This window comes from Phacochoerus africanus, chromosome 15 (genome assembly GCF_016906955.1).
Source record: "Phacochoerus africanus isolate WHEZ1 chromosome 15, ROS_Pafr_v1, whole genome shotgun sequence".
Classification (NCBI taxonomy): Eukaryota; Metazoa; Chordata; class Mammalia; order Artiodactyla; family Suidae; genus Phacochoerus; species Phacochoerus africanus.
This window is the reverse complement of record NC_062558.1, coordinates 73,298,345-73,316,962: the sequence shown is the minus strand read 5'-3', so window position 1 is coordinate 73,316,962 and position 18,618 is coordinate 73,298,345. Positions and strand designations below refer to the sequence as shown.

Genomic DNA, 18,618 nt, shown 5'->3' with positions numbered 1-18,618 from the left:
CTGGGAATTTCCATATGCTTCAAGTGTGGTCCCAAAAAGCGGGAAAAAAAAAAAAATGTCCTCATGCCAAAAGAAGGCTGGACACTATGGAACGCCGACTTCATGTCAAAATCTGCTCCTAACCCAGACATTGACGAACCCCCTCCGGGTTTGGTTTCCGCCTCATCCCCAGATGCCCTCCCTGCGCCCCAGCCATTAAGCAGCACCCGGGTCTTTGAATTGGTACAAAGTTTACTAGGTCATACGACATGGCTCACAAAAGCGATGGGGAATTCCAATGAGCGAACTGTTTCTTGATTGGTTCCTTTTACCCGAATGGAGACAAGACACCTTCCCGCAGGACTGCCCCCCTCCCCCAGACAGACAGAAGGCAAGACCATCACGATGTGGCTATGACCAGTTCCACGGACACACAATTCAGTGGCATTGACACGCCCCAAGGGGGACACCAGACAGCAGTGGGTGCTGGGCCGGGAGGAAGCGGCAGGATGCACCCGTGGGAGAGGAGCCCCGGCAGTGTCTGCTGGTGAGAATACATTTCACACGGGGGATGCATCCCCAAGGACGGGCGGCGGAGGCCCCTAAGGTGGGTCAGATGTGTGACTTTGCATCTTGGGCCAATAAATAACTGTTGGATGAATGCATAACTTAGAAACGGACGCCACTAAACTTCACACGTGGGGAAGGTACGACGGGATAGAAATCAAATCATGCAAAGTGTCAGGGCAGGTGAGGGGGTTCTGGAGGTGAGAGGTTATCAACAGCACGCACTCTATTTGGTACCCTACATTACGCGCCATTAGGTGGCTTCTGCCTTCCTCCCCGTGGCGGTGCTGGCGGGCCCTGGCGCCGGCGTCTCCCAGCACAGCTCGCTGGACAGAACAGGGGTCGCTGCTTGAAGAGAGAAGTGCTGGAGGGCAGCGGGCTGGGGGTGGGGGCCAGGACTCTTAGCTGCTCCCCTCTCGGAGCCGGACGCCCACTGCCGTGATGAGGGCAGCTCCCTTGCCACTACCGTCTTCGGATAAGAGGAAGGACACGTTACACTTTGGTGACAGTTCCTTCACGGTTTGGTGCATGATTCTGGAGAAGCTAAAAATGATGAAAAACAGAGAAGGGTAAGAAGAGGAATATGAGCGCTGCTGGGCCCACATGAAGATGCTGAAGCATCCCGACAATAAGGAGGAATGCAGGACCAGGCTGCTTAGAAGCAGCTGCGGCTTATTGAGAAGGGCTGGGAGGAAAGTGGGCTCATCACCAATTCTATTACAATTTGCAACAGGGAAGGCAACAGAGAATCCAAAACAAGCTGCTCAGTGTAGCTTAAGTGGGCCACGACGTGAGTCACATACCCAGACAGCTCCCATCCTCAAAGCCTGAGGCGCCTAGGGGCACCGAAAAGTCCTGAGGCCTGGGTGTGGACCCCTGAGGCCGGCCAAGCCCGGTCAGCTCAGCAGGCTGCATGGGAACGAACATCACCACCCCTAGCTGCAACCTTCTGAGACCCCAGCTCTTCAGCTTTCAGAGGGAGGCCCTACCCCGACCCCCACCCCAGTGAAGCATAATCTCTAAATGAGAGGTGACTCTAGGGTCTTGCATTTTGTGCTAGAAAGGAGACAGATGCTCAGGGCAGTGAGGCCTCTAGAAGTAACACTGACTGCCCTTTGCTGAGTATCTCCTAAGTGTCCCACCCTTTACATATGTCATGTCCACCCTGCCAATGGTTGTTATCCAATGAGGAAGAGGAGAGTGGGCAGAGATGAAGCAACTGAGCACAGCTGCTTGTTCTTTTATTTTTTTTCTGGCCACACCCACATTATGCAGAAATTCCCAGGCCAGGGATCAAGCCCATGCCACAGCAGCAACCAGAGCCGCTGCAGTGATGTCAGATCCTTAACCCGATAGGCCACCGGGGAACTCTGAGCACAGCTTCTAAATGATGGAGCCAGGATTAAATTCAAGTGTGTCTGTGCCTGGCTCCAAAGCCTAACTCTAAACCACAGTGACAATGAGGACAGCTATGAAAGTGGAGAGAGAGGTGGGGACAGAGGAGGACAGATGGTTCCCTCCCAAGCCATGGCCATGAGGGGAGCAGGCAATGCCTATGTTGAGTTGGGTGGGATCGCTTATAACGCACCCGCCCAGGAAGCTCTGCCCGTCCCCGATGGAAGCCCCACTCACTGTGGATGAAGCTTGTACAGCGTCCCGTCCACACCCACAGTCACGTTGAGGTGGTCCAGCCCTCTGTTCTCACGGATCTTATCCACTACGGCCGCCATGCCGGCACCACACAGCTGCGCCGCCCTCTTGGACACCACCCCGCACACGGTCTTCACGAGGATACTGTCATCGCAGGTGCTGTTCAGGCCCAGCTGCTGGAGGATGGCCCGGACCTGGAGCAGCGCTAACCGGTCGCTGTGGGGAATGAAAGCCAGAAGGCGGGATGAAGCAGGACCCACGAGAGCAGCCCCAGGAGCCGGCCCTAAACCACTGCACTTATTCAGGACCAGGGTCATGGGGGCTTCTCTCCCCTTCAAAATAACATTGATCTATTTTTTTAAATGATCCCCAAAGGACATGTTACATGTTTTCTAGAAAAACTGGCAAATCTAGAAAAATAAATATTGGAAAATTAAAACTATCTACAATCCCAACATCAGGGAAAATGGTATTAACATTTAAATGTATTTCCTTCCAATCTATTTTGCTTGGCTATCATTAAACAATGTCTGCTCTTATGATATGCACGTGGGCCTGTCCTTTATATACGGTTTACTTTCTTGCTTTTTTTTCCTACTTCATACATCAGGGCCAGTTCCCACCTCCTTATCTGAGACCAGGATTGCAAAAGGCTGCCATAGTATTTCATTCTGGGGAGGATTTGTTTAGTCAGTTTAAAGAAATGTAAGTTGTTTACAATTTTCTTTTCTTTTTTTGTTTTTCTGTTTTTGTTTTTTGTCTTTTTAGGGCCGCACCCACGGCAATACGGAGGTTCCCAGGCTAGGGGTCAAATCGGAGCTGTAGCTGCCAGCCTATGCCACAGCCACAGCAATGCCGGATCTGAGCCACCTCTGTGACCTACACCACAGCTCACGGCAACGCCAGATCCTTAACCCAGTGAGTGAGGCCAGGGATTGAACCCAAATCCTCAAGGATGCTAGTCGAGTTTGCTAACTGCTGAGCCACGATGGGAACTCCCGCAATTTTCTGCTACTATAAAGTAACACTGGTGACATTCCTGTTTACGTCTTTATGGGCAATTCAGATTTTTCCCTTAGGATACACTTCTGGGTCAAAGAGCTTTTGATATATACTGCCAAGTGCCTTTCAGAAAGTTGTAGCAATTTACTCTCTCTCTCCAGCAAAGTATTTGGCCCTACTTGTGCCCAGTGGAATGGAGCCCTTTTATACATATTAGACCATTTGGTAGGAAGAGCATCACATTGTGGATTAATATGTGTTCTTTTCTTCTTAGGATGACCTTTTATTTGTTTGTTTACTAGTCACATGAACTACTTACTATAGCAAGACTGGTTCTCCTGGGATATTATTTGTCTCCCTCTCACTCAACTGAAAGAGTTGACAGTGACTGGTGATGATGACAATGACAGGGATAGAAAAGGCAGCCTTCTTTGAGGACTTACTATGCAACAGGAGCTTTACATACAATCACCTCGTTTCTTCTTCCTAATAACCAACCAATCCATGTGTGATTATTCCCATCTTAAAGATGTGGAAACTGAGGCTGGGAGAGATAGAGTAACTCACCCAAAGCTCATAGCCAGTGGGGCAGAGCAGGTCTCAAGAGGAGACCTGCCAGAGATCCCGCCCCATGTGCCATGCTCTTCATCCAATCGTATGTAATGCAAATGTTTTCCCTAGTTTGCTGTTTGTCCTTTAAACTCAATGACTGATTTTGTTTTAATTTACAGAAACTATGTAGCTAAATCCGGCAATTTTTTCTTGATGATTTCTCTCTTAGCCATTACCAGGAAAAGGGGCCTTCCTAGCACTTGGCACCCATCAGGATGTTTATTATTAAAAGGAAACCAAAAACAGAGAGTTCCTTCTGTGAGGTTGATCCTTGACCCAGCACAGTGGGTTAACGGAACCGGCACTGCCACACCTGTGGCATAGGTTGCAGCTGGATTTAATCCCTGGCCCGGGGAACTTCCATATGCCTCAGGTACAGTCATGAAAGAAAGGAAAGAAAGAAAGGAAGGAAGGAAGGAGAAAGAAAGAAAAAGAAAGAAGGAAGGAGGGAGGGAAGGAAGGAAGGAAGGAAGGAAGGAAGGAAAGAAAGAAAGAAAGAAAGAAAGAAAGAAAGAAAGAAAGAAAGAAATAAAGAAAGAAAGAAAGAAAGAAAGAAAGAAAGGGAGAAAAGAAAGAAAAAACAATAACAGAAAATAACAAGTGTTAGCAAGGATGTGGATAAGCTGGAGCCCTTGTGTGTACCGTCGGTGGGATGCAAAATGGTGCAGCCACTGTGCAGAACAGTATGGCAGTTCCTCCACAAACAATAAAACAAAATAACTTTGTGATGCAGCAATTTGACTTCTGGGTATATACCCCATAGAACTGAAAGCAGGGACTCAATCGTGTATTTATACCCTCCTGTTCATCGCAGCATTATTAACAACAGTCATAAGGTGGAAGCAACCCAGGTGTCCGTGGATAGATGAATGGATACACAAAATGTGGCGTATGCATACAAGGAATTATTCAGCCTTCAAAAGGAAGGACATTCTGACACATGCTACCACCTGAATGACCCTTGAAGACATTATGCTAAGTGCAATAAGTCAGATGTGAAAGGACAAATGCTACCGATTCCACTTACATGAGGTCACCAGGAGTCAAATTCATAGACACAGAAGGTAGAAGGGTGGTTTCCAGGGGCTGGGGGAGTGAGGAATGGGGAGTTAGTGTTTAATGGGTAGAGAGTTTCAGTTTGGGAAGATGAAAAAGTTCTGGAGATGGACGATGGTGATGGTTGAACAAGGGGAATTATACACTTCAAAATGGTAATGATGGTAAATTTAATCTACCACAATTAAAAAAATCACTGATATTGTCCTCTCATTCTTTCATGGCTTCTATGGTCCACAGAGCTCCCTCTTAGAACAAGGAGGGAAAGAAACAGGGAATTCATTTTCCAATTACAGAGCCTCCCTCCCCTGCTCCCTCCCCCGTGGCTATGAAAAGCCATTGTTCCATATGCTCAATCGTAGGGCCACCGTCTGCAGCGGGTTCTTCTGGGCAGTGAGTTTGAGCTGCAGGTTACAGACCCAGGCCTGGGGGAAAGTGAGGAGCAGGTCCAGGTGGAGCCAGTGTCCGTGCAGCTAACCTGACCATTCTCAAACCACTGCTTTTTGCACAACTACTTCTGCTTTTGCTGAGCCCTTTTCCACCTTCTCTCACAGCTCTCTGTGGAAGATGAAAGGCAGAGAGGAAAGGCTCACTCCCCGGGAGACAAACAGGAGGAATACAAGAGCAGTCTGCGTGGGGCCCGCGGGCTGGGTGGGGAGCTATGCATCCTAGGTTCCCTTGCAGAGGAAATGAGGGTGAGGTCAGACCGGTGGGGCTTGGCCCTTCCGGACCTAATACTCCTTCAATACAAGCATCTGTGATGCACCTTCACTCTCCTGAAATGTAACTTACTTACACACATGACATCACACAAATCAATATAATCCCCTGACATAGAGGGTGAATAAGGGGAAATGATTTATAGTAAAATTATGGCATTTCAATATGCAATCGCTCAGGGCTTATTACTTCAGAGGAAGAAGAAAACCCTCACAAGTGGCCAGAAAATGCCCGCTAGGTTCTCTACTGCCCCCATCACCACCTCCTGGCCAGGGCCCCCTCTCAGAGGGAAGCCCCCTACCCCTTTACTCACCTCTCGATCTGAGAGAGATACTTGGTCTGAAAGATGCCCCGCGTCTTCAGCGGCTCAGAGATCTGCCCCCGGAAGAGGAATCCCCTCTTGGTGAAGTCGATCAAGATGTTGCGGACGATTTCACCCAGGTACATGCCACTGATCATCTTCTCATACCTGAGACGGGAGGAGGGGGCTGGGTGTCTCTATGAAGCCTCGGGGCTCACTGTAACCGTGGGGAGCCTTGCTGTGCCTCTGGCACACCTGGCCCAGTGCTCTCAGTAGAGGGAGGGGGTGAGACCAGGAAGGGCAAAGGGGCCCCGGCCCTCCGGGATCAGACTCGAAGCCATGAGCACTCATGTCTCACCACTGAACCATCCTCTTCCTCACCTGACTCCCTGCCTTTCCAGCTCTCAGCCCACAGCTCCCCCATCACTGTTGCAAGAAACCTGTCCTCCCCCACACTGGGGTTTCCCTGCCTACATCGGCTCCCATGCACCCCCCTTCCTCACAACATACATGGGTCCTCCACCTCTCAGTGCCCCTAAGGCAAAAACCTGGAGGGGACAGAGAAAATGTGTCTTGCTCAGCTCTGAGTCCCAGGGCCTGGCACAACACAGCGAGAGTGCTGAGCTCTCCGCCAGGTGCTCAATCAACATCTGCAGAACAAGCAGGTGGCTTTAAAGCGACAAGACAACCAGGGGAACGTTCCCACTAAATTTCTGGAAAACCTGGAGTGCTGGTCAAGCACCCACAGGGTGATAAAGCCACATAGGCTGGAGGACCCAGACAGCCACCAATACCCTTGAGGGCCCCCTGTTCTTGGGGTTTTTAATTCCTGCCATCTCCACGCATGAGAGCCTCAGAAATGACAAGGGGTTTAAATGCTTCCATGAGCACATCCCATCCCAGGGCCCCCAAGCTGTGAAGAGTCCAGTGGAATCTGGATGGTCCAGAAGGTTTCGGGTGGTGCACAGAAAACAAATAGCACTACCATCATCCAATCCCATCCAGTCCTTCTCATCTTCTCGGTGCTAATAATCCCTTTGGTGCTGGTATAGATCTAACCCCTTCCAACCACTACTGACCCCCTTTTAACAAAGCCTTTGGTAGGCAATGGTAGCTAGGATCGAATAATGCCATTCTTCACTATATTCACTTAACGCTAATATTGGATTGCCCCCTCATAAACGTAAGATTTGGGGTTAATAGAGGCAAACTATTGCCTTTGGAGTGGATGAGTAATGAGATCCTGCTGTACAGCACTGGGAACTATATCTAGTCACTTACGATGGAGCATGACAATGTGAGAAAAAAGAATGTGTACATGTATGAGTGACTGGGTCACCTTGCTGTACAGCAGAAAATTGACAGAACACTGTAAACCAGCTATGATGGAAAAAATAAAATCATTAAAAGAAAAAAAAAAAATCACAAGCCACACAGGGAGCTATACCCTATCTCTTGGGATAGAACATGATGGAAGATAGTGTGAGAAAAAGAATGTACACACATGTATGACTGGGCCACTCTGCTGTACAGCAGAAATTGGCATAACACTGTAAATCAACTATATTTCAATTTCAAAAAATTTTATAAAAAAAATGTTACAAGCCAATTTAAAGAAAAACATTTAAACATAGGTGGTATTTGGGAAAGGCAAAAATCTTGAGGTCATCTGGAGAATAACCTTTGTTTGGAAGGCACTACCCCAGTTCTTCATTCTGCTCCTGAGGACACAGCTTAGACCACCCCGGCCTGACTATGGCAGAGGATGGCCTGATGCCTGGGAGCTTGAGACAAAGGGTCATTTGTCTCTCTCCTGGGAAGGGGAAGAGTGGACCAACCCTGCCATCTCAGGATTCCTACTGAGCTGCAAAGCTCCAGACAGCCACTGGGTGGTGCAGGAGGTCTGCCATGGGAAGGGTGAATTGAGGCGAGCCTTGGCTGCACCCCTGACCCAGAGCCCCAATGCATTCCCATGCCCACTCCCACTGGCAACATCCTAATTTCCTTCACCCTTTAACAACTGCAGGTCAAGTGTGTTCTACTTCCACTAAACAAGGCAAAAACCTGCTGACCAAGAGGTTTCTATTAGTCTGGTGGGGAAGAAAGAGAGAAATGGGAAGGCCAGAATGTTCCAAGATAAACACAGTCATTGAGAAGAGTGGTGCCCCCTGTCCCCCAGAAACACGTGGAGAGAACATCAACCCTGGGCCATCCTGAACCATGTTGTGCTGCCACGCCCCATCCCTAAGTTCTCTGCTCTCCTCGGGCCAAAAGCCAAGGCCGGAGTTAACATGAGGGACCGTGGTCTCCAGACTCTGTCCAGATCCCGCTCCTACTAGAAGCTTCACCCACTGCAAAGGGCAGAATACAGCCACATGCCCTTCCCACCAGGCAGAATTACCTTTGTTTCCCTGCGTTTAGAGAATATTCGTCCACCATTTTGTCATAGATTGTTCTGATGTCATCCAGACACCCATTGTCCCCAAAGGCACCCCACTCCATGTTGATACACATTTGCCCCTCAGTTCCTTCTAGCATCTCAACATTCTTCATTTCTTCCATGTAGCAGGCATTGCTGCCAGTCCCTGAAATACATGAAAAAAAACACGAAGAGGGGAAGTGACTGGACATGCCACCACGCTTAGTGGGGATGCAACTAGTCCTGGGGCTTCGGATTCTGGAAGGCTACACTTTTGAGGTGAACAAAGTAATTGCTTCACTTTCCCAATGTCTTCCAGGAAAACCTCAAAATACAGAAGGAGAGCCAGTGTTAAAACTGCCCAGAGCTTAAAAAAAAAAGTGGGAAGGGCATTTCCCGCAGCGGCATAGTTAAGAATCCAACTGCCTGGAATATCCGTTGTAGCACAGGGGAAACGAATCCGACTAGGAACCATGAGGTTGCGGATTTGATCCCTGGCCTCACTCAGTGGGTTAAGGATCCGGCATTGCCGAGAGCTGTGGTATAGGTCACAGACACGGCTCGGATCTGGCATTGCTGTGGCTGTGGTGTAGGCTGGCAGCTATAGCTCCAATTCCACCCCTAGCCTGGGAACCTCCATATGCCACGAGTGTGGCCCTGAAAAGACAAAAAGACCAAAAATAAAAATTAAAAATAATCCAGCTGCAGTGGCTCAGGTCACTGAAGAGGCACAGGTTCAATCCCCGGTCCCACAAAGTGGGTTAAAGGATTCAGCATTGCTGCAGCTGTGACCTACGCTGCAGGATTCAATCCCTGGCCCAGGAACTTCCATATGCTGTGGGTTCGGCCATAGAACAAACAAAAACTGCCCAGAGCATTTGATTAACTTTATACTGAGACATCAATACCAAGAGCCTCCTGTGTTTACCTGTCCAGGCAGGACTGCGTTTATTTTAATAGAAGACGGTCTTACAACAAAGGGATGTCTCTCCAATGGTGCAAGTTTAGGCAGCATTCAGACTGGAAGGATATTTCTCTATTCCTCTTTCCCTCTCTCTCTAAACACACACGGGACGTGTATACACACACGTGCCTATGTATATAAAATATCATACAGTGGGACTGACTATTACCATGCCATGCATGTCCACTTCTCTTTTCATATCAAACTTGGTCATGGACTCGGCGTGAATAAACTCTCCTGCGGGTTCCAGAATGGAGCCCCCAGTTAGTTCAGAAAGGAGTGTCCTGAGCATTTCAAGGGTGCCCTTCGAAGCAATGATTCCTCACCATTTTGGTATCACAAATCTCTTTGAAGTTCTGCTGATTGTCCTGAGAAAAGGGGCATTTCCTTGGGTGACCCCACATGCTGTACACACACAATCTGACAAGTGGCTTCCAGGTGCTCAGAAGCCTCTGATTTCCATCCCTGCCCCCCCAGGGCAGAGCTATTTAGATCGTGCCCCCCACTCAACCCCAGGACTAGGGTCAAACCACAGACTGTTTGCTGTTCTTGTCCATGAGGAGTTAGGTACAGACACAGAGAGGAAACATTCTAAAACCTTCAAAAACACTTTTGATTGCCAGATAGCCAAATTTGCGGTCATTGGCCTTGTCTCAGTGGATGAAGGGGATATTTAAAAACCAACCAACCAACCAGGAGTCCTTCAACACAGATGTTTTAATATACACCAAATCCCCTGGAGAGCTGTTAAGATGCAGGTTCTGATTCTGGAGTATGGGGTGAGGCCTGAGACTAAATTTCTAACATGCTTCCAGGTGATGCCGATGCTGCTCGCTCATGGATCACACCTTCATTCAAGGCCTTAGAATGAACCCACTCCAGTTCAATGGACCTGCCCTGGGGGGGATGCAGAGATAGATAGATTTCCGACATCATTAAGGCACACAGGGACACCCCTAGTGGCCAGACCAAATGGGCTTTATTCGTTTAGAGAAACAAGTGGAATTTGCAGATGCTTTAAACTATGCAACTGTAAACAGACAGGGAGAAAGAGGGCAGACATGGCTTTCTTGACATAAGAGAAGCCACTGGGGCCTAAGCTATTTGGTGACCTAAGCTAGGCCACAATGCTTGCCCTTGAATAATGATCTTCAGGGAACCAAAGAACAAACCAGAGAAATAACAGAAGTAAAGATAATAGGAGTTCCCGTCGTGGTGCAGTGGTTAACGAATCCGACTAGGAACCATGAGGTTGCGGGTTCGGTCCCTGCCCTTGCTCAGTGGGTTAACGATCCGGCGTTGCCGTGAGCTGTGGTGTATGTCACAGACGCGGCTGGGATCCCGCGTTGCTGTGGCTCTGGCGTAGGCCGGTGGCTACAGCTCCGATTCGACCCCTAGCCTGGGAACCTCCATATGCCGCGAGAGCAGCCCAAGAAATAGCAACAACAACAACAACAACAAAAAAGACAAAAAAAAAAAGATAATAAATCCTTGTAAAGACTCCCAGTTCTGTTTCAAAGGTAAAAATTAGCCTGAAGCACTTTCTTGAGCTGTTTGGCAGAAATAAACCCCCCTTGGGTGCTCAACCAACCCGTTTACCTGCAACCTAAGGGTTGAAGAAGTTAACCCTTTCTGACTCTTGGTGATTACTTTTTTTATTTTTTGTCTTTTCGCCACTTCTTGGGAAGCTCTCGCGGCATATGGAGGTTCCCAGGCTAGGGGTCAAATCGGAGCTGTAGCCGCTGGGCCTACGCCAGAGCCACAGCAATGCAGGATCTGAGCCACATCTGCAACCTACACCACAGCTCACAGCAACACCGGATCCTTAACCCACTGAGCAAGGGCAGGGATGGAACCCACAACCTCATGGTTCCTAGTCGGATTAGTTAACCACTGAGCCAGACAGGAACTCCCCGACTCTCAGTGATTTAAATCAACTGAAGCTTAGCCTCTGTCAACTTCTGCCTCCTATTATATGCTAATTTCTCCTCTGCCCAAGCCCCTACAAGAATATGCAGGCGTTCTTAGCTTAAAACCTCCCCAATTTTTCCCTGAGAGAAGACACTCCCTCCTTTGAGAAAGATGCCTGGTATTCTCTCTACTTGCTACAAGTAATAAATCCTTCCTTCTGATCTCTGGCTCAGCTGTGTCTTTTGCCTTGACACTCACCAAAAAAGCAAACCCAGTTTTTGGGTAATATAACTGGATTTTTTGAGGGGTGTCTTTTTAGGGCCATACCTGTGGCATATGGAGGTTCCCAGGCTAGGGGTCGAATTGGAGCTGTAGCTGCTGGCCTATGCCAGAGCCACAGCAACACCAGATCCTAGCCACATCTATGACTACACCACAGCTCATGGCACCGCTGGATCCTTAACCCACTGAGCAAGGCCAGGGATCAAACCTGCATCCTCATGGATCCTATTCAGGTTCATTAACTGCTAAGCCACGATGGGAACTCCATAACTGGATTATTTTTGTTTTCTCAGCTCCCTTTTACCCAAAGTGTAAAACAGAGAAGAGGAGTCTCAGAAATGGAAGCAGATGCAAAGAAAGCCAGAACTTGTACACCATACATCTTGCCTACGGGAGCTGTGGGCAGCGACCAATTGATGGCTGAAGGAAACAGTGGCTTTGAAGGCAGCCCCAGGGAGTTCCCACTGTGGCTCAGGGATTAACAAACCTGACTAGTACCCATGAAGACATGGGTTTGATCCCTGGCCTCACTCAGTGGGTTAAGGATCCGGCGTTGCCGTGAGCTGTGGTGTAGGTCACAGAGGCAGCTTGGATCTGGCATGGCTGTGGCTATGGCTGTGGCTGTGGTAAAGGCCGGCAGCTGTAGCTCTGATTCGACCCCTAGCTTGAGAACTTCCATATGCCGTGGTGCGGCCCTAAAAAGACAAAAAAATGTATAATACAGACTGAAGGTAGCCCAAGCCCTGGAGAAGCCCACCCCCACCACCCATCCTTGCATCCCCACCCCCAGCCCGCGGACTGGGCAGGCCTGAGACCTCCAGGGCAGGAAGGTGAGGCCAGGCCCGGAATTAGAACAAGTGCTGTGTCACTCTAGCTTTGCATGTCACAACTAAACCCATTCAGAAGCTGAAGGGAAGGAGGGGCCCAGTGGAGAAAGAAAGCTTTGCAAAAGAAAGGAAGAAACAAAGAGCCCCAAAGCCAGGCCCCAAACCACTTTTCACCTGGAGCTGCTCCCTAGTTTTTGAAGTTTCCTTGGGAGGGAAAGCGGCTTAACAAATGAAAAGGTCTCCCTGGCACAGGGAAGGCAGCCTGCTGGGCCTTCTGCCAATCTCCCAGGTCCACACAGAAAGCCGACCCTCAATCCAGGGAGGCTCTGCAGGTGTTGGCTAAGAAATCAAGCCTTTTCCCAGTGTCGCTGACACTAGGAGCAGGATCAGTTAGACGAATGGTTTTCTTGCAGCCTAAATCAAGATGCTTCTGGAGTTCCTGTCGTGGCTCAGTGGTTAATGAATCCGACTAGGAAACATGAGGTTGCAGGTTCAATCCCTGACCTTGCCCAGTGGGTTAAGGATATGGCATTGCCATGAGCAGTGGTGTAGGTTGCAGATGTGGCGGCTACAGCTACAATTAGACCCCTAGTCTGGGAACCTCCACGTGCTGTGGGTGCAGTCCTAGAAAAGAAAAAAAAAAAAAAAAAAAAAAACTGCCTCTCACCCCAGCAGCTGCAAACAGTGGCTGCAATCTGCTTCCTTTCTCTGCTTCCTTCCCAGCCACAGGCCCGGGCCCCTCCTTACAAGCCCTGAGAGTTGTCCTGATGAGTGCCAGCTCCAGGCACTCCCACCCCATCCACCGGAGCTCCCGACTCACAGCCACCACGAAGCCTGGTGGGGTTGATAGGGATGGAGCAGGCACATGTAGTTGTAAAAGTCCCATTAGGGGACCACAGATAGAGAGGGAAACCCAGGGGAGGCCCACTGTTAAGTCAATAATTGCTGAAGAGGGTCATCAGAACAGGGCAGGGTTGCTTGCCTAGTGGAGGCAGGAGACCTGCCTCAGGTCACTGGGTGGGGGTTGGGGTGAGGCCTGCATTCAGGTTCGACTAAGGGCAGGAGTTTGAGGGCCGAGGGCCGAGCTTCTGCTGATTTGAATAAGCACCAGGACAGTCCTAGTCTGACTTTACCAGATCAAATACTCTCTTACTGGATGCTACTACTCGTGGATGCTACTACTCAAAGAAAGAGGAAGAGGTGGTTTTTTCCCATTGCCACTCCCCTCGGATGATAAAACTGTAGCCCACCTAATCCTGGGGCAGAATCTCCTTGCCTGCCCGCTTGCATTTCTCACAAGTGACCTAACTTAATAAATCTTAATAAATAAATCTTAATAAATCTTCTTGCCTAACTTTGTCTCTCACTGAATTCCTTCTGCGCTGCTGTAGCTGTGGCTACAGCTCTCTTTGGACCCCTAACCTGGGAACCTCCATATGCCTCGGGTGCAGCCCTAAAAAGACACAAAAAGGAAAAGATAAAACTGTGGGTTCAAGTCTCAATCTGGGTCCTGGCTAGGTTGAGGCCATTCATTAATGCTGTGAGGTTCAGCACCGCTGTTGAGGGAGAGGGATCCCTGGAGAGCACTGCAGCCTCGGGCCAGGATGAACCTTAGGAGGTGGCAAAGGGACAGCACTGCTAGATGTACTGTCAGCACTGAGGGGCACTGAGGGCTGAGCTGTGCTCAGGGCCCCACAGAGCTGGCCTTCCCCACCCCCAGGAAGGACCTTCCAGGACACCCACCTACGATGAGTCCAACCTCGCAGGTGGGTTCCTCATAAGCACAGGTCATCATGGTGCCCACCGTGTCATTGACCACAGCCACCACGTCCAGGTCGAATTCCTTTGGAAAGAAAGACACACAGGTTTGGCTTATTTAAGGGAGGGACATGATAATGTGAGAAAAAATATATATACATGTATGTGTGACTGGGTCATCCTGCTGTACAGTAGAAAATTGACAGAACACTGTACACCAGCTCTAATGGAAAAAATAAAAATCACTATTTAAAAAAAAGGGAGGGACAGCACTGTCTAGCTTGAGTTCTGCAGGGTCACTGTGCCACACTGTGGTCAGAAAGCCGGTGGTGCCTCATCTGAAAGAGTTTCCTTACCAGCTTGTGAAAGGGACTGGAATCCTCCTTCACTGAACATCTATCATTACTGATGCATCTGAAGCTTGAGATGTAAAGAAAGGAGGTATGCTACCCATTTCACAGATGGCCCTGAAGGACTAGAGAGGCAGCACAGAACAGAGGAAAGACAGGGAGAATGGCCAAAGAGCTCTTTCTCTTGGGAGTTTAAAGTGTTAGTTTTTTAGGAGTTCCCTGGTGGCTCAGCAGGTTAAAGATCCAGCATTGTCACTGCAGCAGCCTGGGTTGCTGCTATGGTGAGGGTTTGATCCTTGGCCCAGGAACTTCTGCATGCCACAGACGAAAAAATAAAAATTAAGCAAGTAAGTGTTACAGCCTTTCAGAGGGCAAAATACAAATGTCAAATACAGAATCTGTCCTTCAGAGACACAGGCAGGTTCACAAAGACACACGTGAGGGTATTTACAAAAGGGGCTATGTAAGCCCTGGTTTGGGCAAACCGGGGAATTCTATACGGTCAAGAAAATGAGTGCGACTGGCCACTACGTAGTGACAAGAAAGATGCCTGTTTCATATTAAATGAAAAAAGCCAACTGTAATATAGTATATATGGTATGACTCCCATTTAGAAAATGTGTGTATCTCCATGCATATTTATATATGTATGGAAAGTATGTTGGAAGAATGCTAACATTAAGAGTTGTGAAATGGGCAAAAAGAGGTCAGGTTTCTTCTCAGTGAAATCCATTCGTTTCAACCTGACTGCCTTGTATTGTCTGCCCTTCTGAACTGGAGACGCCTGCACTGTTTCTTTTTTTTTTTTTTTTTAACTTCTCACTGATTCCCTCATTAATTAATGAGTTAAGTAAAAACTTCATTTCTTATTATGAAATATAACACATATAGAAAACACATCACATGAAAACATACGGCTTAAGGAATTAATAGAACAAGAAAACCCAAGTGACCACCACCTCGTTCCAAGAAGCAGAATATTGGGGGAGCAGCATAGGTTGCAGATGCAGCTCGGATCTGGCGTTGCTGTGGCGATGTAGGCCGGCAGCTGCAGCTCCAATTTGACCCCTAGCCTGGGAACTTCCATATGCTACAGGTGCTGCCCTAAAAAGCAAGAAAAACAAAAAGAAACAATATTGGCGTTCTCCTTGTGGCTCAGCGGGTTAAAACCCGGCACAGTGCCCATGAGGATGTGGGTTCGATCCTTGGCCTTGCTCAGTGGGTTAAGGATCTGTTGCCACAAGCTGTGGCATAGGTCAAAGATGTGGCTTGGACCCAGTTTGACCAATAGCCCAGGAACTTCCATATGCCACAGGTGCAGCCATAAAAAGAAAAAAAAATTGCTAGGTCCCCAGAAGCATGTGATCTCCAGTGACCACCCCTTCCCTTTATCTCCAAGGAGACCTTTTTTTGGCCTTGCCTATAGCATGTGGACGTTCCTGGGCCAGGGACTGAACCTGTGCTGCAGCAGCAACCCAGGCCACTGCAGTGACAACACGGGATCCTTAACCCACTGCACCAAAAGGGAACACCCAAGGGGGTCATAATCTTGAAAAATAAAGAGCTCTGTCCTAGTTAGGCAACTGAGAGCTTATGAAATAAAGCCATGTTCAAGCATTTGCACTATGGAGTCCCACGATATGGCATCAACAAATGTGTGAGGGATGTTTAGTTTCACAGTTCTATATTTTACACCATCTTTTATTTCATCTACCAAAATTAATTTCAGTAAAATAACACATTCAAAAAAATCTTCTGCATTTTTCATTTTATATCTTGTCAATGTCTTCTAGCCAAAGACCACCAGAAACACACCCACAGGGGGACAAAGTTGGGATTACTGACTGGTTGCTTGCAACACGGGCAAACACATCTCAGAAAGTGTTAGGAACCACAAGTAGAGGATGTGAGCCTGTGCTGGTAGCCTGAGGGAGGGTTCAAAGAAATGGGGCTTGGATTTTCCGCTGTGGCTTAGCAGAAACAAATTTGACTAGGATCCATGAGGATGAAGGTTTGATCCCTGGCCTCGCTCAGTGGCTTAAGAATCCAGCTGAGCTGTGGTGTAGGTCGCAGATGCAGCTTGGATCCTGCGTTGCTGTGGCTGTGGCATAGGCCACTGGCTATGGCTCTGATTCAACCTCTAGCCTGGGAGCTTCCATGTGCCAAGGGTGCGGCCCTAAAAAAAAAAAAAGAAAGAAGAAACGGGACTTTGCACTGGACTGGATGCTGTCAGGAAGCAGAACACTCTCCAAGCAAGTGCCCAGTTCTGCCTACAGAGCACTCTGCTTCTCATCTAATTCCAACACAGTTAGTCGAGGAGGGGCTGTGATGACGGATGGTTGTGCTCCGTGGCCCGTGTGCTCAGCCAAGGCCTGGAAAACAGTGCCAGGCTGTGCCCGCTGGCAACTTTTCTCCTTCTCGATCTGGGGGAGAGTCATGATTTTAGTTCCTAAAACAATCCTTTAAATAACACAAAACTGTTCCCTCTTTTATGGTTGGCAACTGGGAGAATGTTAATAGCCTTGTCACATGCTTCTGTATTGTGTGAATTCTTGACAGTGAGCAAGTCCAATCTTTATAATCCAACAAAACAGTAAAGGGTCTTAAAAACATCCTTTTCATAGTTACCTCTCTCCTTTTTATTGCATCCCTCAGTAAGGTCACGACATCATGCCCCACGCAGTCGGTTGCCTTAAAACCCTTCGTCCAGGTGATCAAAATTCCCTGCAACATGATAACTACGGTTAATAATACTGTATTGCCGGGAGTTCCCTTGCTCAGTGGTTAATAAACCTGACTAGGATCCTGTGAGCTGTGGTATAGGTCAAAAACACGGCTCAGATCTGGTGTGGCTATGGCCGCGGCTGTGGCCAGCAGCTGTAGCTCCAATTCAACCCCTAGCCTCAGAACCTCCATGTGCCTCAGGTGCAGCCCTTCCCCACCCCGCAAAAAAAAAGTAAAAAAATTTTTATACTGTATTGTCTATTTGACAGTTGCTAAAAGAATAGATCTTAAAGGTTCTCAACACAAGAAAAAAAAATTTTGTGGATTTCCTGCTGTGGCACAGTGGGTTATGGATCTGGCGTTGCTGCAGCTATGGCAGAGATTGAGACTGTGGATTGGATTGGATTTCTGACTCAGGAACTTCCATATGCCACAGGTGTGGCAAAAAAAAAAATTATTTTGTAATTATGCGTCATGATGGATATTGACTCATTGTGGTAATCATTCTGCAGAATATACAAATATCAAATAATTACATTGTACACCTGAAACTAATACAATGTTGTATGTCAATTATACCTCAATTTGAAAAGACTATATCCTACTGTACAGCACAGGGAACTATATCCCATCTCTTGGAGTAGAACATGATGGAAGACAGTATAAGAAAAAGAATGTGTATATATATGCATGGGTCACTCTGCTGTACAGCAGAAATTGACACAACACTGTGAATCAACTATAATGGAAAAAATAAAAGTCATTAAAAGAAATCACCAGACCTTTAAAAACTGTGAAAAACAACTTTATTTGGGAGTTCTCTGGTGGTCTAGTGATTAGGACTCAGCATCTCGCCTCTGTGGCTCAGGTTTGATACTTGGTCTGGGAACAAAGATCCTGTATCAAACTGCAGTAGGCTGTAGCCAAAAAAAAAAAAATCAAAACAAAACAAACCCCCCAAAACATACAAGTTTATGTGGACCCACCTGCTGAGATCTAAAAGTCCTTAAGAGGGAAAAAGCCCCAAGTCAGCACTGTGACTGGATTAAGTGGGTTCTAGAGGTAGGTGGTCATACCCAGCTTCCAAGTGCTGTCTATCACATGCCTTAAACCCCAGCCTAAGGTCTTGTGTGATGTGATGCCAACACTAGGGCCTCATCCCTGGTCACCTCTACCTGTAAAACACAGAGGCACCTGCAGGATTGGTCTTGCATGCACAATCGGCTCCCTCCGCATGGAATATGCCCCCACCCCGGTGGCAGCCCTAAGCGTGGTGCTGCAGCTGCTGTGTCAGGGCTGGGGTCCTCCACTAGACTGTGGGCTTGCTGCGGGGGTGGGGTGGGGGGGGAACTACATGTCCAGGTCTCAGTCCCCAGCAGGTGCTTAAGCCCTGACTTTGGGCTGATTTTGTCCCATTTATTGGACAAACATTTATTAAGCATCTCCTCTGTGAGCAAGAGCACTGTGTTTAGGGCCTGTGGGAAACACGGGTCATT

General features: G+C 48.2%; 1 protein-coding gene across 1 annotated transcript in view; it reads right to left on the bottom strand.

Moving 5' to 3' along the window:
* Positions 1-213: 213 nt before the first annotated feature.
* Positions 214-18,618, bottom strand: part of HK1 (hexokinase 1) — a 78,053-nt gene continuing 59,648 nt past the window's right edge. Inside the window, 6 exon segments of the mRNA XM_047762788.1 lie at positions 214-1,089; positions 2,179-2,412; positions 5,900-6,055; positions 8,289-8,472; positions 14,034-14,133; positions 17,027-17,122. Of these exon segments, the coding sequence (XP_047618744.1) occupies positions 948-1,089; positions 2,179-2,412; positions 5,900-6,055; positions 8,289-8,472; positions 14,034-14,133; positions 17,027-17,122 (912 nt within the window). The 3' untranslated portion in view covers positions 214-947.